General features: G+C 42.1%; 1 protein-coding gene across 1 annotated transcript; it reads left to right on the forward strand.

The window, feature by feature from the left end:
• Positions 1 to 430: 430 nt before the first annotated feature.
• LOC132996916 (fibronectin type III domain-containing protein 4-like) lies at positions 431 to 11,795 on the forward strand. The gene is made up of 7 exons (XM_061067275.1): positions 431 to 568; positions 6,572 to 6,687; positions 9,185 to 9,286; positions 10,059 to 10,161; positions 10,274 to 10,363; positions 10,630 to 10,796; positions 11,722 to 11,795. The coding sequence occupies exons 1-7, from the start codon at positions 463 to 465 to the stop codon at positions 11,761 to 11,763; spliced, it is 726 nt and encodes a 241-aa protein (XP_060923258.1). The 5' UTR covers positions 431 to 462; the 3' UTR covers positions 11,764 to 11,795.
• The last annotated feature ends 4,395 nt before the right edge of the window (positions 11,796 to 16,190 follow it).

A 16,190-nucleotide genomic window follows, 5' to 3' on the forward strand; every position in this document is an offset into this window, starting at 1 on the left:
ATCCTCCATCATCCTCAGTGTGGTGACGTGTGTGTGTGTGTGTGTCACTGTCTCCTGCAGACACACACATCTTCTCTTCATATAATCTGTGGGATTAGAGACACACCTCCTCTGCGCTCCTTCACAAACACACATTCTGTGATTCACTGCTCCTCTCCTGCAGGCGGAGCTCCGAGCACCGTGTCTCGGGGACATCTGACGAAGAGGAGCCGGGGAGAAGTGTCGAGGATGCCCGAGCTCCCTGTTTGCTCCCCGGGGCTGCAGGAGGGCTGAGGGGGGGTGGGGGGGTTGGGGGGGCTCCTTGGATCCCCACTGTGCGCAACTTGGAGATAAAACCCAGGACCGTGCATGTGCAGGATGGAGGTGAAGGAGAAAGGGGCCGAGCAGCCAGTGGTCACCCGGCACTGACACCGGAGGAGAGGTGAGGAAGAGGAGGGTGAAGAGCCAGAGACGGAGGAGGTGATGACCGGGTCTCTCCAGCTGGAGCCCGGGCTGCTGCTGCTGCTGATGATGATGATGATGGTGGTGATGATGGCCTGCTGGGAAACTCCAGGGATGGTGGAAGCAAGTGAGTCCGACCAGTCTTTACAATCCTCAATTTAAATTAGGAATCCAAGTTCCAACAGGAATTAGAAATAGATGCAAACAAGTTGTGTTAATGAGTTTTTGTTCCAAATGTTCATTTAACGTCATCCAAGTAAATAAAGAGAGAAAAATACAATAATTATCTCATCAAATTACATTAAACATATTAACTACAGTGCATGAAATCTCTGTTAAACCTGCGATGATATTAAAAAACAGAACAAGCAAAACAGGAAGAAAGAAATCAGTGAGGTGATCTCTTCAAGGAGCTCGCTGTTTTTTATTGAAACACAATTTTTTTTATTGAATGTATTTGGTTAAAAACAGGATGGGCATTTATAAAAACAATATCCTCCTATTTTGGAAAGAAAGAAAGATAATTATCCTTATTTTCTATTTTTAAGATGCTCAGCCTATTTCTTTTGTCTTCTATATTTAAATTTCCACTACTCCCTCAAAATAAATAAGAGAAAATCACCATATTCAGACATTATTTTGAAGCTAAAATGGGAAACTACATGATGATGATGATGGTGGTGATGATGGCCTGCTGGGAAACTCCAGGGATGGTGGAAGCAAGTGAGTCCGACCAGTCTTTACATTCCTCAGTTTAAATTAGGAATCCAAGTTCCAACAGGAATTAGAAATAGATGCAAACAAGTTGTGTTAATGAGTTTTTGTTCCAAATGTTCATTTAACGTCATCCAAGTCAATAAAGAGAGAAAAATACAATAATGATCTCATCAAATTACATTACACATATTAAGTACAGTGCATGAAATCTCTGTTAAACCTGCGATGATATTAAAAACAGAACAAGCAAAACAGGAAGAAGGAAATCAGTGAGGTGATCTCTTCAAGGAGCTCGCTGTTTTTTATTGAAACACAATTTTTTTATTGAATGTACTTGGTTAAAAACAGGATGGGCATTTATAAAAAGTATATCCTCCTATTTTGGAAAGAAAGAAAGATAATTATCCTTATTTTCTATTTTTAAGATGCTCAGCCTATTTCTTCTGTCTTCTATATTTAAATTTCCACTACTCCCTCAACATAAATATCATAAATATGAGAAAATCACCATATTCGGACATTATTTTGAAGCTAAAATGGGAAACTACATTCAAAAGTTTCATGTGAGGCTGAAATATGAGGGAATCTGACCATTGATTGATTGATTGACTGAAAACACATGGAGCATCGAGTGTAAACATCACAAATTCAAGAGGAACTTTGTTTTGAAAATGAATAATCCTCATCTATAACAGCAAAGGTCGGGATCTTTTATTCCTCCCATCATCCCGAGCCTATCACCTCGTCCGGTGGGTTTGCAGCGCCCGGGCCGTTGCTGTTTATAGTTCAACCAGACAAACAGCTGTTGTTAAACTGTCAGAAGTTGAATTGAGTGTCTATCAGAGGATTAGAAACTTCAGAAGCTCCCTCTCGGCACTGTTTCATTAGCTGTAGTGGAGAAGCTCGTAAATCTTTCCTTCTCCTCTTACACCAGGTTCTGTGTGATTCAGCCTCAGCAAACACAATCCTGATCGTCATGTACGAGTTATCGATTCAGGCCAATGAAGCGTGCATTTCATATTTCACCTTCTCCCCTCGTGGCACAAACATCTCTGCAGGAGCTCATCAACTTTCCTGCAGCCTTCTGGGTTCAAGGAGGATTCTCATTCATGAAAAGCAACCTTTTGAGCAGGCTTCGGGGGTTAAACTATTAAATGAAATGAAAGCAAAGTAGCTGCAGGAGGAGGAACGATGCTCACAGCGGTTCAGGATGCTCTCATCGGATTCTACAAGATTGATGCTCTCACAGCTTCTAGTCCAAAGTAGCCCATTTTGGAGCCAAAAATAGAAGTAATTGTAAAAGAATTTTTTTCAGCATAGATTATTTCTATGAGGTGTCCAGAACAACATACTAAAAGTCCTCAGAAATCCTAGTTGAGGAAATATGTTTAATTCTCATCAATGTGCCAATAAGGCAACAATACACCCCAAAAAGACTATTTTTTTCCTTTACTCCAATCAAAATGAAACTTTACACAATGAAAGTAACCATGAAACGTAACATTTTTTGTATTACAAGTTTCTTTGAAAATGAATTTATGTATGTATTTGTAATACATATGAATGGTGTTTGCCTATGCAAATTAGGACATATTCAATAAGTGTGGAGCTCATGTGCTTGTCAAATTCATTTCAAAAGAAACTTGTAGTACAAAAAATGTTACGTTTCATGGTAACTTTCATTGTGTAAAGTTTTATTTTGATTGGAGTAAAGGAAAAAAATAGTCTTTTTGGGGTGTATTGTTGCCTTATTGGCACATTGATGAGAATTAAACATATTTCCTCAACTAGGATTTCTTAGGACTTTTAGTATGTTGTTCTGGACACCTCATAGAAATAATCTATGCTGAAAAAAATTCTTTTACAATTAGTCGGTCGTAAAACGCTACTTTGCCTGGACTATTCGGGGTTAAACTATTAAATGAAATGAAAGCAAAGTAGCTGCAGGAGGAGGAACGATGCTCACAGCCGTTCAGGATGCTCTCATCGGATTCTACAAGATTGATGCCGCAGGTGAAGTGTCAGTGATGCTACTGTATCTCCATCAGCATGCACAGGGCGTCTCTGGATGTGGAGCCTCCACAGACGCACATCCATCACAGGAAGGAAGGAGGGTGGGGGGGGGGGGGCAGGGCGCCATTAGCCAGATGAGGCTGTCAAACTCCATCAGAGAACTCTTACTCTGCTGTGATTCACTGTCCAGTCGCACGTCACTCCCACCACTCGACTCCGGGAGCCAGCACGTAAACAACGGTCGACTCCAGGCTTGTTTTTGTTTTCGTGGCGGCGGCGGAGGCGGCGTCATCGTGGCGTTGCCATAGGGACGGCGGAGGAAGGCATTCATGGAGCTGACAGCAGGTTTGCTGGGAGCTTTTGTTTGTGTCCTCGTACAAGAAAAGAGTCGAGCATCCGACCGCTGGAGAAGGTGGAGACAGAAATGTGAGGGAGTGAAGGTGGTGAAATAAAACAGAGAAACATGAAACACACAGATTTAATTCCACCAGCTCAGTGCCCGTTGGAAATCTGCCTGTTTGGAACGAGCTGTTTTCTTGGTTTGTAGTTTTTCTTGCAGAAACGTGAATAGAATCATCTTCACACTTGATGCTGAATCCATTTTAAGATCGAAAGAAGAGTCTGAACAGTTTTCGTGGCGCGTGATTGTAACATTATTATTAAATGCTTCATCGGTGTGAACGGTTCATCTCACTTTCCTGTGGTTTAATTGGCCTTGAATGTAGGAAATTACAAAAATGCTCTTACAAAAAAATATATATCTTCATATGTGGAAAGTGGCAGAATGTGTAAAAGAGATAGAACATAAAGTGGTGACCAAGGTGAAGGACGACCAAGGACATGTGTGTCTGTGCTTTTACATCCATCTGAAGTGCAATATTTCATTATTTAATCAATATCCACATTCTACTCCTCCATCGCTGGCTTTTTCTCCACCACTCCCTCCATCATTGATCTTTTCTCCCCCCCCTCTCCATCCATCCATCTCACTTTGCCCTTTGTCCGTCTTCTCTCTCGAAAACCAAAAGATTGAAAAATCCACTCGTCATCTCTTGGGATAATTGCTCTCTCTCTCTCTCTCCTCCTCGTCCTCTTCATCTTTCTTTTTCTTCTTCCCCCTCCGCTGTCATATTCCTGTCATCCTTCATCCTCCTCTCTCTCTCTCTCTCTCTCATCTGCATCTCTCCTCCTCTGTCTTCCTGACTCTATCCTCTCATCCCCGGAGCCGCGGTGGATGAAGCTGTAACGTGACCGGGAGTTTCAACAGGTGGAAAGAACCGTTTTCCCCAGTTTGAAGTGGAAGAACTTGATGGGCCAAAGGTCAAAGGTCAAGGTTATTGTGGCTTCTTACGTGTCTCCATCCCAAACTGTGCCTTAGTTTCAGATATTTGGTGGGAAGCTGCCGTCGGCTTCTCTGAATGGAGGAGGATCAGCTTCTCCTCACGGCTGCGACTCGACACAGAGCTCGGCCCATTTCATACGCCCACGCCATCGGGAAATAGACCAGCATGCATTGCACAGCCACAAGACAGGTTGGGCTTTTTCTCAACTGAATAAAAACACCCTCCCACCTTCTTGCTCCTGTTGCTGTGCGGCTTCGTTCACGTCCACCTACAGGCGCTGGAGGAGAAAGCTGTCAAAGGGCATTCTGGGAAACGATGTTGTTGTGTTAAAGATTTTTCTTTTAATGACTGGCAGCGGGTCCTGCAGGGCGGGGGGGCTGTCTTGCATAATGAGCTGTGGTTAGCTTGTTAGCCTGAGATGGAGCTTGGTCATGCTCCACAGATCTGAATCCTCGCTCTGGAATCAGGTTCTCTTTCTGTCACCGCCTCCACCGCCCGGAAGGAGGGTTTCTGTGTTTCTGCAGCTGAGGAGACGTGCTGCTGTCTTCTGAGTTTTGAATGTCACTGCTCCTAACAACGTACCAGGAGGTAGAGCGGGTGGTCCACTCACCAGAAGGGTGGGGGTTCAATGCCAATCCGAAGTGTCCTTGGCGTTATGTCCGCTCGCTCTAATATCTCTGATTTACATTTGAGATATTTCGCTGACTTGTTAATCCGAGAGTGAATCACATTGACAGAGGAGACGAGTAAGTCGTCCTCACCACTGTGTCCTGCTCAAGGACACGTGGACAGGATGCTGATGGGAGCATGGGCATGATGGACGTCCAGGTCGGGTGCAGGACACTGTTCGGACCAGGGGACATTTGTATATTAGCCAGGGAACATTAGCTGTCCTGAACAAACTGTCTTCTGTGTCTCTAGGAGACAAAGTGTCGTGGTTAGTGTGAGAAACAACACAACAGCGTGATCTTTTATCCTTTAAGAGAAGTAGAGCCAAACTCAGTTTTGCTCAATTAAGAATTTATTTAGGAAAGCAATGAACAGGTTACTGCAAAAACAATGGGCTTCCAGTACATTAGGTGTATCAGAGCGCGATGGACATCCGGTGTCTGTCCATTTTATACAGTAGAGCTTCGTCCCTCCTCCTCGGAAGTGCGCACACGTAGGGCATCCTCCTGGCTTTTGGAATACGGAAGTGAACAGGGAGACACTCCCAATGCAATATAGTTGCTGGACAACGAGTTTTCCTTCAAGAACGTCCTTCAGCTCAGCAGATGCAATGTGGGGTAAAACTGTTGTCCAGCGAAGCAAAGAATATTATGTTACAGCTGTATCAAAACAAACCCTGCCTGTGTAAACATTCGCAACAACTGAACCAAAACATTATACAGAATTAAGTCAACAACGTCACTCTGTCTGACCTCCACGACTTTATCAGACAGCTGTGAGACTCAAGAAGTTAGAAATGAGATCAAGTTAACGTTCATTCTTAATTTGTAGATTAAACCCTAGGAAGGAAAAGGTTATTATAAAATAATTTGTACTAAGCATAATATCTAGCTAAAACTACTCATATTTTTATTGTTAAGAGTTCAGTCAGACACAACCTTTAGTTAAAAGTTTGAAATTCCTAACATTAGTCTTTGTTGAAAGTTCTTTCCTATTTGAAATATACGAGATGGAAAGTTTACTTCAAAGTGTAATCTCATGAAACCACATTTAAATTCACTGAACCAAATCACACACAAATATCAGTGGTCTAAACATCTGTGAAATTTAAAGTTAAGAAGTTATAGAAGTTTTATCTGAAGTCCTGAGGAGAGGCCGGAGGCTGACGTTCATTATTCATGTTGCTTTATTTATCTTTCATGGATTAATTTGCCTGAAGAAGATAAAGGTTGAAATCTTCTTTAACTTTCCTCAGGAGGAGAAACAGGTGATGTCATGATTTGACATGATCTTGTTTTTAGTGAAAATGTGTCCTCACAACTTATAACGTGTGTGTGTCTGTGTGTGTGTGTGTGTGTGTGTGTGTGTGTGTGTGTGTGTGTTACCAGCTGTGCCAGCGGCCCCTGTGAACGTGTCGGTGACCCAGCTGAGGGCGCACTCAGCCATGGTGACCTGGAACGTCCCTCAGGGAGACCTGGTCATCGGATACGCCATCTCCCAGCAGGTACAGTACAACAGCCTGTGTCATCACTTCCTCTGTGTGTGTGTGTGTGTGTGTGTGCATGTGTGTGTGTGTGTGTGTGTGCATGTGTGTGTGTGTGTGTGTGTGTGTGTGTGTGTGTGTGTGTGTGTGTGTGTGTGTGTGTGTGTGTGAGAGAGAATATTTACTTTACTGGCAACTGAGCTCAAAAATCAACTTTTTCTTTGTTGGTTTAATCCGCAAAAAGCCCTAAAAACTCATTTCCTCATTAAGCCGAGTCAATCTGTCGCCTCTCCTCTTCTCATTTGGTTCAAGGCCAATTCATATTTCAGGGATCCTAATTGACAGGATTTTAATTATGAATCGAACGCCCAGAAACTTGGCTCGCTGTCGAGTTGTGGGTCAGAAAACGTCACGGAGCTGAATCATGTTTCTTTTCAGATCTGCTTTTATCTCTTTTTTCTCTTCCTCTGTTTCCGAAGGGGATTTTAAAAAGCGCCGAGTCATTCACACGACCGCTCGACCGTCAGCGTTTTGCTCTGAGACACTTTGAGTCTCGACGGGTTGAACGTGACTCCTCAAGGAAAAGCTCCAGACGGTTCTGGTCGTAAACATAAGAATTGAAAAAGCTTCCAGGGACCTTGAGCAATAATAATAAGAAGAAGAAAATGAGAAAACAAATCTTCTTTATTATAAAGGTTTGCAGACAAGTGTCCAATTAGTGAAGAGAAGCAAAAATGGTTAAATTCAAATGTAAATATTAGAAAGAGGAAAAGCCACCACACACTTATTTAGATTTAAAGTTAATCATGATGTTAGTTAACTAATATAGGTTTTTATATATTTATTGAATCAAAAAGGACCACGTTTACTGACAAGTCGGAGTATACCTCTACAGTTCTAAATGTATATATTATGTGTGTGTGTATATTTATGAATGTGTGTGTGTATGGATTGTGGGGATCTGTATGTGACTCATGTTAAACAAGGCCAAGTTGACTCACTGTTCATATTTTTACAGTTCATGGGATTTTGTTGTGAAAAAGAGTATTTACACATCTGACAATATCCTGCAGACGTCCCCCCCCCCCACCCGCCCACCCCTTCCCAGGATGCATCGCTGCATCAACCACGTTTCACATTAATTTTGCTCATATTTCGCCGCGTCTCGCTCATCTCACATCTCCCGAAGCCGAGGCTGCAGACTCAGGTCACTCTTTAACCCCCCCACGGCTTCTGGCAGAAACAGACATTACCTGAGCCCTGAGTGGGAGGCGTCTCCATTAGTGGAAATGATTTGGCCGGGACTCGTCCTCTTCAGGAGGAACATCTGCAGGCGACGCCTTGTTTTTCATTTCTCTTGCTTCTCTTGTTTCTCCTTTTGTCTTTTAAAGTTCCCTCACGTCTCTTCCATCCATCAACCTCCTGGCATCTCCTGGAAAACAAGAGGATTTAAAGCAAATTCCCCCGTAACCCCAGAATACACTTATGTAAAGTCCTCTCCTCAAATATGAATAGAGGGAGGAGGTGGGAGCAGGTTTTATCTCCTGGGCTCTGACTGTTAGTCGTCAGAAGTCGCCGAGAAAAGGAAGTGAAGAGATGCAGTTATGTAAAAGCTCAATCAAGCTTATCTGCAGCTTTTTTTTTAATAAGCAGATTATTCCTGGTGTCCAGTAACGAGCTGAGCCGCGTGTTCGTGGAGGAGAAACAGGACGATGGGATGTGCTCAAAGAGAAGCTCCACTCATCTGAGGTTGTTCCAAATCCCAGAGCGCCGGCTGCCGAGATTCACACATTATGCAACAGCACACACACACACACACACACACACACAGGAAGTAACCCAATTATTTAAGATGCTACATCTGAAACTCCCAGTAATCCTCATTCTGATCCATGAATCCCAAACGATGACAAACAGGAGGTTAATTGATGTGAGCCGACGTTAATGAAGTCAATCCGAGCTGATTCTGCACAAAGTGTCTGTTTTGAAGTCGCAGGCGTGAGAGATTTATTTCCTCTCCTGACCCCAAACTTCTCACCTTCAGCAGGACGACACCAACACTCTTTAAAGTCATCAGGATAAATCTCTAAACTTCTTCTTTGATTATAAACTGTTTAATATTTGTCGGTGGATTTGACTCTTGGCTCTTCCCCGTCTGTACATTTTCTGTTTCCTCCGAACGATGATTTCCGCTGTTGACTTATTATTATTATAACTTAGATTTCCCCCAGTGAGGCAGGAAGTGCTGGAGATGAATTTTACATGAGGTGAAGCAGCTCGTTACAGGATTGGAATTAATAACGTGATGTCAGGAAATAGAGAGATGATGCACTGAATTAATTCTGCTGTAAAAGTAGAAACAGCTCTTTTTCAGACCAAATACAATAATCAATATGAAAGGTTTTCCCCCATCAACATGCTAAATGTGTGTGTTTGTGTGTGTGTGTGTGTGTGTGTGTGTGTGTGTGCACTGTGCATACAAACGTGCACTTTCTTGTGTTTGCACATGTGTCTCCAGCGGCAGGACGGCCTGATGCAGCGCTCCATCCGAGAGGTGAACACGTCCAGCCGCTGGTGTGTGTTGTGGGACCTGGACGAGGACACACACTACAGCGTGCAGGTGGGAACACACACACACACACACACACATGCACACAGGGGACATATAATGTGAAATCTGCTATAAAGAGACATGAGATATGTGCAGAGCCGCTTCAGTCCAAGAACTTTATTAATAATAAATGTGATTTTACAAATGATCTGATTTCATGAACCTCCTCTGTGTTTAAATAACGTTCAGAGTCTTTCATGTCGATCAAAACTCGTTTCTGAGTCTTCACAGTTCAAAGTGTCGGAAATCAGAAGCTGCTCTTTTGAGGGACGAGCGTCTAATGTGACTCTGATGAATTTTTCATAATCCATCCCAGCTTAATAGAACCAAACAGAGTCCGTCCTTCAGGCGGACGACTGCTGTGGAATGTGCTCGTCAGCAAGCACACGTCCCGGGAAAGTGTCACCAGCGTCAGGGGGGTGGGGGCGGGGTTGACCTCTGACCTCCCTGTGGACGGGAGAGGAGTCAGAGGAAGGAGAGAAGAGAGGAGTTCTCTGGTTTTCCAGAGGACTCGAACTCCAGGACTTGAATATTTACTGTTTTCAAACGTCTGTGTTCTGCTCAAAGGAGAAATTCACCTTCACACGTGTTTATTTCTTTCTGTTCTGATGGATTTTCACTTTCCTCCGACTCTGCGTCTCCTTCCCAGCGCCGTTTGTCCTCCGGTGATAATCCGGGACTGAGGCCAAACGTTGATGACGGGCCGGGAGCGTTTATCATAAATCTCCAGAGTTTCCCTCAGAACATGAGCAGTGCTTTGTTGTTGTTGTTGTTTACTCAGGTGCAGTCCGTCGGGCCGCACGCCGACAGCCCGCCGAGCCTCGCCGTCCACTTCAGGACTCTGGAGAGAAGTGACCACTATCCAGTCGGGGTCCTGGACCACCGTAAGAAAACACACACACAGTTCACACAGTACACACAGTACACACAGTACACACGTGTGGTTGTTGTGGTGTTGTTGACGTTTGACAGAGCTGGATGCTGATTGGTCCTCAGATGAGCCGGCGATGGAAGGTCTGGGAATGACTCCTCAGCTTCAGACAGGAGAGCTGCTCATCATCACCACGGTGCTGCTGCTGTGGGCAGGTCAGCCACTGTGTGTGTGTCTGTGTGTGTGTGTGTGTGTCTGTGTGTGCGTGTGTGTGTGGAGGACGACGAGTTTGTCATCACCTTCATCATCAGCATCATCAGTATCAAGAGGACAAAGAGTCTTCTCTGGTTGTTTTGTGTCCTTTCTTGGTCACTTGTGTGTCTCTTTACCGTCATTTTGTGTCCCTCAGTCATTGTGTTGTGTTTGTTTATTTGTCTTTGTCTGAACTTCTTGTCTCTTTGTGTTTGACTTTGCGTTTCAGCCGTCATCGCCCTGTTCTGCCGACAGTATGACATCATCAAAGACAACGACACCAGCAGCAGCAAGGAGAAGGCCAAGCGGCCGCTGGTCCGAGCCACCACCACCTACTACAGCGCCTCGGCCGGCAGCTCGCCCGTCTACCACAACGGAGCGGCACGCAGCAGCAGGGTGACACACTCCTCCTCCTCTTCCTCCTCCTCTTCCTCACTTTCAATGCACCATCCTCCCTGGCTGCCTTGGAACATTCAGTTTCCTCTGAAGAGCCTTTGGTAGTTGCACCACAGGTCTCCTAGCAACCGGAGCCGCCGTTACCAAAGCTAAATATAAAACGGCTCAGCTGGAAACGCAGAGCTATGCTATGTGCATCAGTGTGACGCTGTGGCTCTGTGGAGATGTGTGTTATCACCTGGTGGCAAGAAGAAGAAGAAGAAGAAGAAGAAGAAGAAGAAGAAGAAGAAGAAGAAGAAGAAGAAGAAGAAGAAGAAGAAGAAGAAGAAGAAGAAGAAGAAGAAGAAGAAGAAGAAGAAGAAGAAGAAGAAGAAGAAGAAGAAGAAGAAGAGCTCCGGCTTCATGTGAACACAAACACAGCAGCAGAGAAAACTCGCATCAGAAAGCAGAACAGTAAAACGTCAGAGAGGTTTCTCAGTTCCCCGGAGGTCTCTGAGAGAGAAAAGCACCGGAGAGAGGAAGTGAGAAAAGTCTCTGACTGCAGATTCCCTCTAATTCCATTGATGCTGCAGCTCTGATTTAAAAATATATAAATTATACACATTAGAAAACTGTTTCTCCAGATTTAAGTAAAGTTTGGCTGCACAGGATGAATTTAGAATAAACTTTAGAGCTGTGGACTTTAAATTGTAATAATGAGCTTATTGAATCTATTAAAAACATGTTTCCATCGTCCCAGAAACTGAAAAGCTCGTTGATTGGATCATAAATCCTTCGACAGACGTGTGTGGCGTTCACCAGGTCGAGTGGTCGGTGCACGAGAACCTGAGCCACACTCCTGTCGTCCTGAGGTCTGTGAGCCAGGTTCGTGTTGTGTCTTTTTGTGTTTGTGACTCATGTGTTTGTGGTTGTGTTGTTGTTGCAGCTGCACAGAGCCTCCTCCTCCATCAGCATCATCAGAGTCTGAGTGCGGCTGACGGAGACTATCTGGACCTTCAGGACGAGAAAGTGATTCAAAGTCAAACACTGGAGGACGTGGGTGACTGCTGCCCTCTAGTGGCGGGAGAAAGCATCACGGGAACTGCAGGAGTTTGGCTTCATCAGTCAAATATATTCAGCTGATTCTCTGTTGTGTAAACAGACTGAACATTTGCCAGCATGTGTGTGTGTGTGTGTGGGACGATTACTACTCTGTGGTTCATATTTATTTTCTAATTCCAGCTCAATAGTTAGTACTAACATCACCACTGTATTATATGTAAGTAGAATCTGTACATACGAGTAGTTTAATAGTGATTTCAGCAAACAGTAGAATGTATATGTTGGAGGTCACCGGCAGAACTTTAATTCTCAAATCTCTCACTTGAATGTTTTATTTTTGAACGAACTAAAAAACATGTTACTTCAATTGCAGCTTTAATTAGTGTTATTATGTAATTATCGCCAATTATTTATTGAATGTACTTACTCTAGAAATTAACCAGAGATGATCTCATCGTGCAATAAACTCCACACCAGAGGAATTGGTGGAATGTAATTTAAAATCGAGTGATTTGTTAATAATTACAATGGTAGATGTGATAGTATTGAACGGATATTGGGTATTTTATGACATTAAAATGGAGATATTACAAAAACTACATTTATTTCTTTGTTAAAACCTGCAAAATAAAAGTTTGTTGCAGCTGTTTGAAGGAGGACGGCGACCTGTGGTTTTGTTTATTACACTCACGGTTATTTCTGTGTTTTGTTTGTGGAACCGTTTCAGGCAAATCACTTTTCACTGTGTATCTGAGTGGATCGAGGATTTCTTCATCTGTGTATTGATATTATGGTGGCATTACAGTAACAATTGTAGTAAATAGTGACTCACTTGTTATAAATAACTCCATCTGTAACTCAATGGGTTTCTGTTTGTTGACGTGGTGTGTGACAGTGCGTGTTTTGGACAGCAGAGGGCGCCAGATGTCTGTCATAGTTTAACTTCAGAGACAGATATCTTACATTTTACGAGAATGAAACGTTTATTTTGTGAATGATAATCAGCAGGTTTATTGGTTCAGTTTGAGAACCAGGTTTCGTCTGCAGATTACTACATCATTGCTTACTTTTATTCTATTATTAATTATTATTATTGATGCTTAATTATTCTGATAAAAATAATAATAATATATCTATACATCATCTATCTATAGCCTATATTCACAAGTGTTTGTTACTAAATATGATTTCAATAGCACATCAAATAATTTGAGAATTGTTACATCAAATTTATATATTGGCCCATGAAAAAAGTGAATGTATGAAAAGCAGAATTAAAGGAGAAATTAATATTTGGCCTCGGCCACTGACGTGCGGAGGTGGAGCGTGTTGCGTCACTTCCGGGGCTGAAATGTTTATAAACGGCCCCCCGCGGCTCCTCGTGTCCTGCTCATCGGCTGAGGCGGGACTCGAACCTGTGTCCCACGTGGTGTCTGTGACTGAACCACGAAGAACGAGGCTGAAGGTTTGATTTCTTTTATTTTGAATCTGTGAAGTTTCTGAAGATTGAACTGAGATGAGGAGACAAAGGAGAAACTCTGCTGCTTTTCATTGCAGCATCAAGAAGTTGCTCCTGCTCAGCTGTGAAGTGAAATGTTTGTCACTTCTTTTATTGTAATATTTAATAGGAGCCGCTTGTAGATACTTTAAAGCAAAAGTACCAGACTTTACCTTTTTGTTTTTCTCTAACTTTCTACAGTGAAACTACCTGAACAAGAGTTAAGTGATTTATCTTCGTCTGCTGCTTTTCAGTGTAGCATCGAGAAGTTGCTCCTGCACAGCTGTGAAGTGAAATAGGTTTGTCACTTCTTTCTGATTCCGATTCTTTTATTGTAATATTTAATAGGAGCCGCTTGTAGATACTTTAAAGTAAAAGAACCTGACTTTACCTTTTGTTTTTGTCTAACTTTCTACAGTGAAACTTCCTGAAACCTGTCGCACAGATTGTGGAGCTCGTCCTGAACAAGAGTTAAGTGATTTAGCTTCGTCTTCTGCTTTTCATTGCAGCATCGAGAAGTTGCTCCTGCTAACCTGCACAGTGAAATAGGTTTGTCACTTCTTTCTGATTCTGATTCTTTTATTGTAATATTGAATAGGAGCCGGTTGTAGATACTTTAAAGTAAATACCTGACTTTACCTTTTTGTTTTTGTCTAACGTTCTACAGTGAAACTTCCTGAAACCTGCCTCACAGATGGTGGAGCTCGTCCTGAACAAGAGTTAAGTGATTTAGCTTCGTCACCTCTAAATGATTTATTTTTAAATACTACTCGACAAGTAATTAGTGCTGTAATGTAGAAGCTGTCTTATTTCATTTGATTGTACTTCTTAATGTCTTGAGTGAAAAAATAAAAGAAAGTTGATGATAATTGACATGAACCTTTCAGCATTTGTGTTTTTGACCCAAACTTCACTCCCACACTCGTTGATAAGTTTGTCAGAAGAACAGGAGATTAACTCTGTGGTTTGTTTCTCAACAGATTAATTTGATAAATGATAAGAAAGCAGTTGAAATGGCCGAGGCTGCAGTTAATTATTGTTAATTGAAGGTGAGGTTCAGAGTCCCAGCTGGACGGATCCCTCTGTGACGAGCAGTGATTGACACAGATGCCCCCCCCACCATCCCACTCCTGGAGGTGTCTTCCACCTGATGAGGTGTCTTCTCTCCACAGTCCCCACAGTGTTGCTCATATGGTAAATCAATCTGTTCAACGTGGTTTTAAAATGTTAAAGAGTTATGATCTCAAATTGTAGCCGGTGATGTCGTCCTTGTCTAATTTTGAAGGGTGAACCTTTTATGTAAAGAACCTTGAGATAAGTTATTGTAAGTTGCTTAAGATAAAAGCATCAGCTAAATGAAATGTAATTAAGTGTATTATCATTTGGAGTATACAAGTCAAATTGAATAGAATTGTAAATTAAACCTCTGAAGTGAAACACTGCAATGTCTGTTTTTGATTTGTATTTCATGTGAATCTGAACATCAGTGATTAGAATTAATATATGTAATAATTATATAAAAACACTGTAAATATATTAAAGGGCTTTTCATTCACTATATCAAAATAAATGTGTTGTGTTCTGCAGATGCAGAAGAGAGAGAGTCCCTGGAGGAGAAGACGTCCTGAAGACTGACAGCTGCTGATTGAACAATAATAATCTACAAGTGGCATATAGTACACATTAATGATAAGTCTGTTTGTTTGGCAGAGATTGAGATAAACCAGCCTGTGATGAAGAGTGAAGATCGAAAAGTTTGTGTTCATCCAATCTGGTGTTTTCTCATGAAACTGAATTTGTTTTTGTTAGTGATTATAGACAAGTTGAACAGATTTACTCAAGTGCTGTAAATGATTCTATACATTCCAATGTAGAGTAACTCCGAGCCAAGTTGTCAAAATAAAAGCTGTTGTATTCTGCTCAGCACGACAGCAACAGAATGAATGTGCTGTTACTTTGAAGAGAACTTTCCAAACAGGAAGTGATTCCATTACTTGTCATATTGAACTAACCATGTGTCCAAATGGCACCAAAGTAAACAATGAACCTTGGGTGAGCTTTGATGAAGCAAATGATATGAACATTTTATATCTGTGAGAATTCTCAGGTATCTGAATGAAAGCTGTTGGTATAAAGCTTGTAAATGTTATTTACCACAAGTGGTCAGGGAAGTAACAAAGGACATTTACTCAACTACTGCAGTAGTTATTTAAATTGATGTTTAATGTATTTTGTTTTTAATTATGTTACAGTGCGAGACACGAGGTGAGAGAAAAACAAGCCGTCGCTCTTCAGTACGACTTTGAGGTACTTACAACACGACATTTGTACTGTACCAAACTCTTCTTGCAGCTGTAGTTAGTACATTAAGATAATATTCAGTTGAAATAAAGACAACAGATAAAGTAAAATACGAGTAACAATGGAAGCAGCAAGACATGTCACTCTGTTCCATTTGTTGATTATCACTTGTAGTTTTATAGATGAATAACAGAGTGGATGTTCTTCTCTCCAATCTATGACAAGTTTGAATCGAATGTAAAATTATGAAAAGGAAATGATTCAGATGAATTCAGGTCGTGTGGGACATTGAAGCTTCAGTCTGTTTATTTCCTGTTCCAACTTAACTTGTACTATAGTTAGTGAGGACATAATGTGACTGAAATCACGTGGCCTTATGCGATCATAATCATATTTCAAACGACATACCCCTCATGTATTTGCGATTGGTTAACCCAGTAAATGTTAGTCTGTTGATATGTACTCTCCAAAGTAGCCAAAGAGAAAACTGTTGGACTAATGTCAGCTTAATTAACTAAATGAAATTAGCTGGGCTCCCCCTCAGGCCTGTCAAT

Source organism: Limanda limanda, chromosome 23 (assembly GCF_963576545.1).
Source record: "Limanda limanda chromosome 23, fLimLim1.1, whole genome shotgun sequence".
Classification (NCBI taxonomy): Eukaryota; Metazoa; Chordata; class Actinopteri; order Pleuronectiformes; family Pleuronectidae; genus Limanda; species Limanda limanda.